The sequence below is a fragment of the Panulirus ornatus genome, chromosome 12 (assembly GCF_036320965.1).
Source record: "Panulirus ornatus isolate Po-2019 chromosome 12, ASM3632096v1, whole genome shotgun sequence".
Classification (NCBI taxonomy): domain Eukaryota; kingdom Metazoa; phylum Arthropoda; class Malacostraca; order Decapoda; family Palinuridae; genus Panulirus; species Panulirus ornatus.
In genome coordinates this window covers 36,701,224-36,713,406 of record NC_092235.1, presented here as the reverse complement: position 1 = coordinate 36,713,406, position 12,183 = coordinate 36,701,224, and the positions used below count along the sequence as shown (strand labels likewise).

Below are 12,183 nucleotides of genomic sequence, written 5' to 3'. Positions count from 1 at the left end.
AAATAAAATCAGTAAATGAAACAATCAGAAACAAACACAAAACTTCACAATTTTTTCTGATAAAGAAAGTGTCTACTTTAAAAAAATTTCATCTTATGAAGTACACAGATGGGATTTTACAAAGTCATCTTATGGAACATACATGAAGAAAAATTTTACAAAAAACTGTCTTACCACTACACAATGAAATGGAGCTGTGACTGTGTTTTCCTTAAACACAGTACAGGTAATACGTTTCACTTTAAGTTCAGCAATTCACTGCTTCAATGTTTAATAAATAACAGCAATGTTCAGAGTTTTGTTAGTCATCATATTCATGTTTATTAGTGAACATAAGGAGTCATGTTCACTTAGTGAACATAAGGAGTTAATATTCTACAGAGACATTAATCTAATAAGGCTACAAATTCCTCCTTAACAGTGTCAATGTCATCCATCTGAGTCTTTATGGATGACTGAGAAACAGTTCTTGTCAATTCTGGACAATAATCCATCTTGCAGATAATAGATTCTACACCAATGTCTACTTCCTGTTTAACTTCCTCAGGACTGCTAGATTTGTTTACTGTTGAGTGAAACATCAAATTGTCACACTGATGTTCACAGTGGCAGGAATTGTGGTGTGTCTCATTAGCCTTGTAGGGGACACCTTGACTAGAGTGGAAACAAGCAAATGGCTTCTCTCTTAAGTGAACTTTCATGTGTTGCACTAAATAACTCCTACGGGAGAAGGTCTTTTGGCACTGTGAACAGCCAAATGACTTCTCCTTAGTATGCATTGTCATGTGGTTCACCAAAGTACTCATCTGCAAGAAGGTCTTGTGGCACTGTGAACACTCATATGGCTTCTCTCTTGTATGAATAGTCATGTGCTTCACTAAATTACTCCGTTGCGAAAAGGTCTTTTGGCAATGTGAACATTCAAACTGCTTCTCTTCTGCATGAAGAGTTATATGCTGCACTAAATTACTCCTACGGAGGAATGTCTTTTTGCACTCTGAACATTCATATTTCTTCTCTCCTGTATGAACATTCATGTGTTTTACTAAAGAACTCCTTTCAGAATATGCCTTTTGACACTGTGAACATTCATAAGGCTTCTCTCCTGTATGAACAATCTTGTGTTTCACTAAATAATCTCTTCGGGAGAATGTTTTTTGGCACATTGAACATTCATATGGCTTCTCTCCTGTATGAATTGTAATGTGGTTGATTAAAGTACTCCTCTGGGAAAAGGTCTTTAGGCAGTGTGAACATTCATATGGCTTCTCTCCTGTATGAACAGTCATATGATTTATTAAATTACTCCTGTGGGAGAAAGCCTTCTGACAATGTGAACACTCATATGGCTTCTCTCCTGTATGAACAGTCATGTGTTTCACTAAATAATCTCCTCGAGAGAAACTTTTTTGGCAGTGTGAACATTTATGTGGTTTCTCTCCTGTATGAAGAGCCATGTGGTTCACTAAACTACTTTTCCGACAAAAATTCTTTTGGCACTGTGAACATCTGTATGACTTCTCTGTTGTATGAGCTATCATATGCTTCAATAAATTACTGTTTTGGGAAAAGGTCTTTGGGCAATGTGAACACTTATATGGTTTTTCTCCTGTGTGAACAGTCATATGTTTCACTAAAGTTCTCATCAGAGAGAAGGTCTTTTGGCACTGTGAGCATTCATACGGCTTATCCATCTCAGCAAAATCTAAATTCCTACCAACCTATCCTATGATCCCAAGATTTTTACAAGACTTCAATAGTGTCTCTGCATACATTTCCCAGCTGACTTTTTCCACACTACAAGCTGGAGGAAGTTTATATTATGTATCTTAATGTACCACATTATGTCTCAAGAACCCCAGCATGTAAATCTACTAATGCAGCACATTTCACAGGTCTTCCTGTTTTGAATAAATGTGATGCACCCTGTCATTGGAAGTAAGAAGCTCTAAGGCAGTCACCACATGCACTTGTGATTTATTTAATCTTACTTATGTATCTTGTTTGTCTGTGAACAAACTTATGCATCAAGTCTTCACCAGTGTCTTTGTTCCATCATTCCTACACAAGCCTGGTACTTATGCCTGCCCTTGATCACTGTGGAAAATGTGACTCATACGTGCTAGGTTAAGTCCTACCTCAACAAATGAATATTCTGAAAGTACACCCTAAAATATGGCTTGATGATACAGGGACAATTATTCACTTTTCAGCTCCCCCGTATATGCCACTTCAGAGTTCATGCTAGGATTTCTGACAAACTTTAATATTGGTAGCAATTTGAATAATACATGCTATTTTCTCAACATGATTTGAATTTGTCACAGATTGAGGACAACACTTCTGTGAAAATATATAAACTGTGAAATATATCTAAGTAATAAACCTTAATATATATATATATATTTTGATAAGCTCAACAGTACTCAATAAAGTACAATTCTTGAAAAAAAATTAAAAAGTATGTGTTAATGATAAAATCTTGCATAATACAAAAATTTCAACTGCACTAAACATTAACCACTGTCTTTGCCATAAAGAAATGTGGTTAATAATAAATATCATGAAAAGTGTGACTGTATTTAACAATGGAATCTTTCCTCAAAGAATTTTTTGTTCATGTGCTCTTATTATGCCTGTTGTCATTAATGCTGCTCTTGTTGCCTGTGGTGTTACTATTGTTATACATCTTACTGTTAACGATGTTCTTCAACTGTCTTTGCTGTTGCTGCTGTTCTAATCACTATTAGTCATTTTACAGATGTTTTTAGATGACTGTCATTTGCTTTAGTCGTGTTTGGTTCTTCATACTGCTACAACTGCTTTACTGCAATTTTGTTGCATCTTGTCGGTCAGGAAAGCTTTCAGGAACATATCATGTTCCTGTGTTGCACATCATGAGCTGTGAATGACAGGAGAGTGAGCATTAGCATCAAGTGCCGAAGGTAATGCAATAAGACCCTTTTGAAACATCAAGGGCTGCCAATAGGTATAGCTAACACTTCCATATGAAATGAGGTCTGTGCTAACAATATGCAGAGCGAAAATCTGTGATGTAAACATTCTGTACATATAGATGCTTAATATCAAATGCTGCTGATTCACAGGAATAAAATCACTAATATTAAACCCTAATAAGGTGAATCAGTTGCACTTTGCACATGCCATGGCATTGGTGGCAGACTCCACACAGAAGCTCCAACAAAAGCTGGTGACAGTTTGGGAGAATGAGTAAAAGAAACTGAAAGTAAATATATAGAGAGAGTGAGATTGAGTGCAAGTTAAACTAGCAAGGACTTACAGGAAGTAGAGTGCTTTAGAAAGCTGGAAATGAATGTGGAAGAAGAAGGGACCAAGAGGTACTGAAGTGATTCACAGGGTGCAAGAGGTGGTTAAGATCATGGGTGCATTGAGTGCATAGAATGAGAGGTCTGTATCTGTGGTTGCGATGATGGGTATATTTGAAAGCACCGTAATGCCAACAATGTTGTATGATTGTGTCTTAGGCAAATTTCTTGGCATTTTTATCATATTCTCATATGATATTAGGGTAAGAAATCTCTGCCACAAATGTAACCCTCCCTTACTTCACTGAATCCCAAGATAAAATGAGATTCACTATCCTGTGATTTAGCTAAGTCCCAACATTAAGCAGGGACTTAGTACTTTCACAATTGTTTTTTTCATCAAGTTTCTTGCTTAATTTAATATGCCCCCTATCTGTTCCATCCCTACATCTCAAAAAACTATATATTGTTCTCATCAATCTCTTTTATATTCTTAAAGGTTATGATTGGATCTCCCCTTATCTTCTCTCTTCCAAAGTGGGCATAGTTAAAGGCCTTCAGCCTTTTCCCATAACTCTGCTCTCTTAAATCTGCTACCATCTTTGTTGCCCCCCTCTGAACCTTCTCTATTAGCTCTTTGTGCTTCTACAGAAGTGTTTACCAAATCTGAGAATAATTTTCTAGTTTTGGCCTTATGTATAAAGCAAACAGGCTAACTATTTCGTCATCCAAGAACTGGGATGCAATTCTAATATTTGCCAGCAGACAGTTGGCTTCCTTAAAAGTTCTCTTAGGATGGGACTCCAGCACAAAAGTTAGGAATAATGCCGATTCCCAAATCTTTCACACACAGAGAATTCTGCTAGATAATGATATGCTGCTATGACCCACCCTCATTACTTTACAATTAATTTGGTTGTACTTCATTAACCATGTATCAAACCAACTCTGAAGTTTGTCAAGGTCCCCTTGTAAACTGATGCAATCCTAAACACTTTACACTAACTTCATGACATTCAGATCACCTGAAAACATGTTCAGGAAGGTATCTACATCTGGCAAGTCATTTACATACATTAAGAAGAATAATAGTAACAGAAGAGAATCCTGTGTCACTATGCTGGTAATCTCAACCCATTTTGAGAAGGTTCCTCTGATATTCATCATTTGTTCCCTTCTGCTTAGATAATCTATCCACTGAAGGAGTCTACTCCCTATTCCTGCCAGGTGATCCCACTTCCTATTCAGCCTCCCATGTGATACAGTGTCAAATGCCTCCTAACAATCCACAAACAATCAAACCATCCAGCTTTCTCTTTTGTCTACAACAGAGTTCACTCTGTTGTAGAACTCTTAACTTTTTTTCTTTTTTAAGGTTCCAGTCATGGAAAAAGTCTACATAAAGTTGGGCCTTAACTGAAATACAGTGAGGTTAATGAAAGGGAAAAAGAAGAGAAAGGAAAATTATTGAAAGATTTTGGAGGAAGTGAAAAACCTGTCTTTTAAAATGTGCCAGGTCACAGATACTGGGAAAGCTTCAAGGTGTGGGGAAAGAAACAGTTATCAAAACGGCCCACCCATGAGTTGCCAATGACCACACAGTAATCATGTGATGCAGCAGCTTGCCATGTGTTGCATGGTCTAGCTAGTGGTGGGGGCACACAAGTAGCCAGCTCTGAGAGGCAAAATCCAAAGTAATACTCATACAAGAGGGAAAGTAAACAACATTGTGGCATAGGGCAAGCAGCTAAAGTTTTGAAGTTAGCTGGATTACTTTCAACTTATCTCTGTCAAGCAAAAATGCAGAGTTAGAACCACCCCAGATGTCAAAGCAGTACTCCACACAAGGATGAATCAATCATTTGTGTAAACTGAGCAACTGCTCAGAAAAATGAAATTTTGACATGTAAACAGGACTTCCAGTTTCTCAAAGGCAGACTTAGCTATTTCCATAATAAGGGGCTTCCAAGAAAGAGTGGATGTTACAGTAATACCAATTATGTTCATTGAGTCAGAAGGTGGCATTAAAGAACCATCAAAGAAGACGGGAAAGATGTGAGGAATTTTCGACAGAGAGATCTGCAGAAACTGGGCCTTGGAGGCATTAAACTTAACTAGTTTGTCTAACCCAATGAGATATCCTGATCCACATCTGAGTTTACTGAGGAAGTTTTGTCAAGATGAGATGCAGACTAAGTGAGAGAAGAAGAAATGAAGGATGTGGATGAATGAAGCACTGAATCATCAGCATATGAATGCATTTGGTTATTTGTGGAAGAAAGAAAATTGTTGATAAAAAGGAGAAAAAATGTAGAAGACAGGATACAACCTTGTGGGACACCACTGCTGATGGAGAAAAGGGGTAGGCTGATCCATCAACAACCAGAGAGATAAATCAGCTAGAGAGGAAGGTAGATATGAAGAAACAAAGTAACAAAGGGCAGCCAAAAGAGGGGCACTTAGAGATGAGTTCCCAATGCCACAGCCTATCAAAAATTTTGTATATGTCAAGGGAAACTACAAAGGACTCCCCAAAATCTTTCAGGGATGATAACCAGACATTAGTAAGATAGGACTGTCACTAGTGGATCTCACTTTATGGAAGCCATACTGGTGATTAGAGAGATTACTGAGATTCAAGATTTCTAAGGATATGGGAGTTAAGGAGGAATTTGAAGACTTTGGAAATGGTAGAGGGCAAAGCAACAGGGCAATAGTTAAGGGGTTAGAAGATCACCCTTCTTAAGGATGGTAATTATCAACACATGCTTCCAAGAAGAAGGAAAAGTTCTGTTTTTTTAAAAAGATGGTAGAAATGAGCAAGCACAGGTGATAATTTGGAGGTAAACTCTTTCAGTATGTTGGGGTGGATGCCATCAGGACCATAAGCCTTGCTTGTGTTCACTGAGAAAGAAGCACTTTTTGGAAAGTTCGAAGAGATTACAGGAAGGGCATAGGATTAGTAAGAGGAGCATCAGGAGGTAGAGTTAGAGGAGAAATGGGAACCAGAGAGAGTTGCTTAGAGGAGAAATGGGAACCAGAGAGAGTTGCTTTGTCTATGGAGGAGACAGCTACTGTACTGTCAGAATGGAAAAAAGAAGGAAAGGTAGAGCAACAGTAGTTGTTAAAGATGCCTTTAGCCAAAGATCAGAAAGACGTATCAGTGGATGATGAGGAGAGGTCATCACACTTTCTTTGACTAAAGGAATGCTTTGCCTTATGGATAACGTACTTGCATTGGTTTTGGGCAGTGATAAATACTGAATGGGAGTTGGAGGATGGAGATTTTCCAAGCCTGATATGCCTGATCCCTTGTCTGAATGGCCTCAGAACAGGAACAGTTGAACCATGGATTGGAAGAAGAGATTGTCTTATAGGAAGAGGGATAAATGCTTTCATTTCTGCAACAATAACCTGTTATGCATTTGATGGGGACAGAAGCATCACCACACAAGAGACAGTAATTTACCCTAGCAAAGTAATAAAAAAAATTGTTAATCATTCGTCAGCTTTGTTGAGGTGCCAATATTTACGTTTATTAAGTGCTAAGAGTTTGGTCAGATGAACCAATTTGGGATAAGATTGTGTGGTTATAGCACAAAGAATTTGAGGTGAAAAAGAGATCCAGAATATTAGAAGAGTGATAACAACGGTCAGGAATATGGGCAGGGTGGGAGATAATTTGGTCTATATCATTGAAAATTGAGAATGTGAGCGCTTTAATCCCTCCACCATCCAAATGGGAGGAATTCAGCTATTCCCTACGGTAAATGTCGAAATCCACTAGGTAGAGGATCTTGGCTTGCGGGTGAGAGGATGCCTCAGTCTCATGGCAGGAGTCACTTAGGTGATTTTTCCTCTGCAGATAGTCATCCATTTGCTTTCAGATTATCTCCTCCAGAGCCTTAAAGACCTACTTTTCAGTGAGACTACTCTGTAATTCTGTGCATCTTCCTGGTCTATTTTCTTATTTAGAGGTATGGCATTTGACCTTTTTCACTCCCTTAGGACTATGCCAATCCCCAACAACATCTTGAAGAGAATTTCAAGAGGTTTGCCTAGTATATACATGCATGCATCTTCAGTAAATATGGCAAAATTTCATGAGGACCAATGAGCCTTGTATGGGTTAAGACCTTTTAGAATTCTGCTAAGGTCTTTTCCAGCTATATCTTTTAAACTTCCTCTCTATTCCATCTTACTGGCAATGGGGCTGTAGTGTCTTCTACTGCAAACACACTTGAGGGTATCACTCAGTTTCTCACATGTTTTTACATCCTTCTCTACAAATATTCTCTCTCATTTCTTTGCCTGATTAGCTCCTCTTTGACAAATTATTTCTGATAGAGGCATACAAAAGTTTTGGATTATCTCTTACCTTGTACACGATATTCTCTTTAGAGTTTCTTTATTTCTCCTTTCTTAACCTGCTATACTCATTCCTTGCTCTGTTGCAAATGCTAGCTGGCTGGAGTGTTGCCTATATTTTCACCACTGCATATCTTAAAGCTACTTTGCTCTTTGACATCTTTTGCAAAACTAGCCTTCCTTGTGTGTGTGTGATAACCTATTTTTACTGTACAGGAAGGAAGTTTTATACTCATGAAGACTTCCATCTCAGACATTTTCATCTATTATGCAGCTTCATAAATTTATGCAAGATATCTGCATTAACCATGTCTTCAGTCATTCTATTCTATCCAGTTACCACTCTTGTCCCACTAAAGTACTTTTTTATGTCCTTTTTTAACAGATTTTTCTTTAGTTTCACATTATGCCCTCTGGTTGCTACTTTATCCCTGCATCTCTTGAAGAACTGTTCACTGTCCACATTGTCAATGTTTCAAAAACTTAAAAGACGTGATCAGGTCACCTCTCACTCCTCTCCCTTCCAAGGTGGACGAATCTGAAGCCTTTATCCTTTCTATGTAACTCAGTTCTTTCAATTCTGATACCATCTTTGTTGCTTTCCTCTAGCTCTCTAATAGTTTTTTGTTTTTCTTTAGGTGATGTGACCAATCTTGAGAAATACATACCATTTTTGGTTTTATGTAGGATATGAACTGCTTGCTCAATATTTCCTTATCCATATACTTAAAGGCTAATTCTAGTTTTGCCAGCAGAAACATTTTGCTCATAACTATGGGACTCTGGTGACGGGTTAGTGACAATGTTAACTCCCAGGTCCTTCTCACACCTCGTCCCATCATCATCACTTTATTTTTGCTTGGGTTAAACTCAATATGTATCCAACTTTCTAAACTTTTTAAGTCACCTTGAAAACTAATGCACTCCTCACTTCCTTCATTACTTCTGCATCATTTGCAAATATATTCAGGTTAGGGTCCATACCTTTAGGCAAGTAATTTACTTAAATCAAGAATAGTAAAGATCCCAGAAGAACCCTGTGGCACTCCACTGATCACCCTGACCCATTTGCAGAGGGATCCTTTGACATGTTCCCTTTCACTAAGATAATCTTCTATCCAATGAAGGAGTTTTTGCTCTCAGAGATAATGTTCTCACCTTCCACACATTCTTCAACGCTCCCAGAACCTTCGTCCTCTCACCCACCCTGTGACTCATTTCCACTTCCATGGTTCCATCCGCTGCTAAATCCACTCCCAGATATCTAAAACACCCCACTTCCTCCAGTTTTTCTCCATTGAAACTTACCTCCCAATCAACTTGTCCCTCAACCCTACTGAACCTAATAACCTTGCTATTATTCACATTTACTCTTAGCTTTCTTCTTTCACACACTTTACCAAACTCAGACACTTCTGCAGTTTCTCACCCGAATCAGCCACCAGTGCTGTATCATCAGTGAACAAAAACTGACTCACTTCCCAAGCCCTCTCTTCCACAATAGATTCCATACTTGCCCCTCTCTCCAAAACTCTTGCATTCACCTCCCTAACCATCTCATTCATAAACAAATTAGACAACCATGGAGACATCATGCACCCTTGCTGCAACCCGACATTAACTGGGAACCAATTACTTTCCTCTCCTCCTACTCGTACAGTTGCCTTGCATCCTTGGTAAAAACTTTTCACTGCTTCTAGTAACTTACCTCCCACACCATATATATATACTTTTGCTTTGTTGCTGTCTCCCGCGTTAGCGAGGGAGCGCAAGGAAATAGACGAAAGAATGGCCCAACCCACCCACATACACATGTATATACACACACGTCCACACATGTACATATACATACCTATACATCTCAACGTATACATACATAAACACACACAGACATATACATATATACACATGTTCACAATTCATACTGTCTGCCTTCATTCATTCCCATCGCCATCCCGCCACACATGAAATAACTACCCCCTCCCCCCTCATGTGTGCAAGGTAGCACACTCAGTCTCTAGCTGTCATGTAATAATGCACCGAAACCACAGCTCTCTTTCCACATCCCGTTCCCACAGAACTTTCCATGGTTTACCCCAGACGCTTCACATGCCCTGGTTCAATCCATTGACAGCACGTCGACCTCAGTATACCACATCGTTCCAATTCACTCTATTCCTTACACGCCTTTCACCCTCCTGCATGTTCAGGTCCCGATCACTCAAAATCTTTTTCACTCAATCTTTCCACCTCCAATTTGGTCTCCCACTTCTAGTTCCATCAACCTCTGACACATATATCTTCTTGGTCAATCTTTCTTCACTCATTCTCTCCATGTGACCAAACAATTTCAAAACACCCTCTTCTGCTCTCTCAACCACACATCTCTCTTACCCTTACATTACTTACTCAATCAAACCACCTCACACCACATATTGTCCTCAAGCATCTCATTTCCAGCACATCCACCCTCCTCCGCACAACTCTATCTATAGCCCACGCCTCACAACCATATAACATTGTTGGAACCGCTATTCCTTCAAACATACCCATTTTTGCTTTCCGAGATAATGTTCTCAACTTCCACACATTCTTGACACTCCCAGAACTTTCGCCCCCTCCCCCACCCTATGATTCACTTCCGCTTCCATGGTTCCATCCGCTGCCAAATCCACTCCCAGATATCTAAAACACTTCACTTACTCCAGTTTTTCTCCATTCAAACTTACCTCCCAATTGACTTGTCCCTCAACCCTACTGTACCTAATAACCTTGCTCTTATTCACATTTACTCTCAGCTTTCTTCTTTCACACACTTTACTAAACTCAGTCACCAGCTTCTGCAGTTTCTCACATGAATCAGCCACAACCGCTGTATCATCAGCGAACAACATCATCTTGTGAAGGAGAAGGTGAAGATTTGTAGGGGTTTTCAGAAAAGAACAGAGAATGTTGGGGTGAAGAGAGTGGTGAGAGTAAGTGACCTTAGGAAGGAGACTTGTGTGAGGAAATACCAGGAGAGACTGAGTACAGAATGGAAAAAGGTGAGAACAAAGGAGGTAAGGGGAGTGGGGAAGGAATGGGATGCTTGTGGCATGAGAAGTGTGGGAGGTGGTTGATTAGAAAGGGTAGTGAGTGGTGGGATGAAGAAGTAAGATTATTAGTGAAAGAGAAGAGAGAGGCATTTGGACGATTTTTGCATGGAAAAAATGCAAATGAGTGGGAGATGTATAAAAGAAAGAGGCAGGAGGTCAAGAGAAAGGTGCAAGAGGTGAAAAAGAGGGCACACGAGAGTTGGGGTGAGAGAGTGTCTTTAAATATTTACTTAGGGAGATTAAAAAGATGTTTTGGAAGAAGGTAAATAAAGTGCGTAAGTCAAGGGAGCAAATGGGAACTTCAGTGAAGGGGGCTAATGGGAGGGTGATAACAAGTAGTGGTGATGTGAGAAGGAGATGGAGTGAGTATTTTGAAGGTTTGTTGAATGTGTTTGATGATAGAGTGGCAGATATAGGGTGTTTTGGTCGAGGTGGTGTGCAAAGTGAGAGGGTTAGGGATAATGATTTGGTAAACAGAGAAGAGGTAGAAAAAGCTTTGCAGATGATGAAAGCCGGCAAGGCAGCAGGTTTGAATGGTATTGCATTGGAATTTATTAAAAAAGGGGGTGACTGTATTGTTAACTAGTTGGGAAGGTTATTTAATGTATGTATGATTCATGGTGAGGTGCCTGAGGATTGGCGGAATGCTTGCATAATGCCATTGTACAAAGGCAAAGGGGATAAGAGTGAGTGGTCAAATTATAGAGGTATAAGTTTGTTGAGAATTCATGGTAAATTATATGGGAGGGTATTGATTGAGAGGGTGAAGGCAGGTACAGAGCATCAGACTGAGGAAGAGCAGTGTGGTTTCAGAAGTGGTAGAGGATGTGTGGATCAAGTGTTTGCTTTGAAGAATGTATGTGAGAAATACCTAGAAAAGCAAATGGATTTGTATGTAGCATTTATGGATCAGGAGAAGGCATATGATAGAGTTGATAGAGATGCTCTGTGGAAGGTTTTTCTCCCCTATCCCTGGGGATAGGGGAGAAAGAATACTTCTCACGTATTCCCTGCGTGTCGTAGAAGGTGACTAAAAGGGAAGGGAGCGGGGGGCTGGAAATCCTCCCCTCTCGTTTTTAATTTTCCAAAAGAAGGAACAGAGAAGGGGGCCAAGTGAGGATATTCCCTCAAAGGCTCAGTCCTCTGTTCTTAACGCTACCTCGCTAACGCGGGAAATGGCGAATCGTGTGAAAAAAAAAATTGATTGAGAGGGTGAAGGCAGGTACAGAGCATCAGACTGAGGAAGAGCAGTGTGGTTTCAGAAGTGGTAGAGGATGTGTGGATCAGGTGTTTGCTTTGAAGAATGTATGTGAGAAATACCTAGAAAAGCAAATGGATTTGTATGTAGCATTTATGGATCAGGAGAAGGCATATGATAAGAGTTGATAGAGATGCTCTGTGGAAGGTACTAACAATATATGGCATGGGAGGCA

The 12,183-nt window shown here is 39.5% G+C and overlaps 1 protein-coding gene across 1 annotated transcript; it reads right to left on the bottom strand.

Annotated features, from left to right (window-relative positions):
- Positions 1–239: 239 nt before the first annotated feature.
- On the bottom strand, positions 240–1,803 carry LOC139752012 (uncharacterized). The gene has a single exon (XM_071667793.1). The coding sequence runs from the start codon at positions 1,692–1,694 to the stop codon at positions 387–389; it is 1,308 nt and encodes a 435-aa protein (XP_071523894.1). The 5' UTR covers positions 1,695–1,803; the 3' UTR covers positions 240–386.
- Between the last annotated feature and the right edge of the window lie 10,380 nt (positions 1,804–12,183).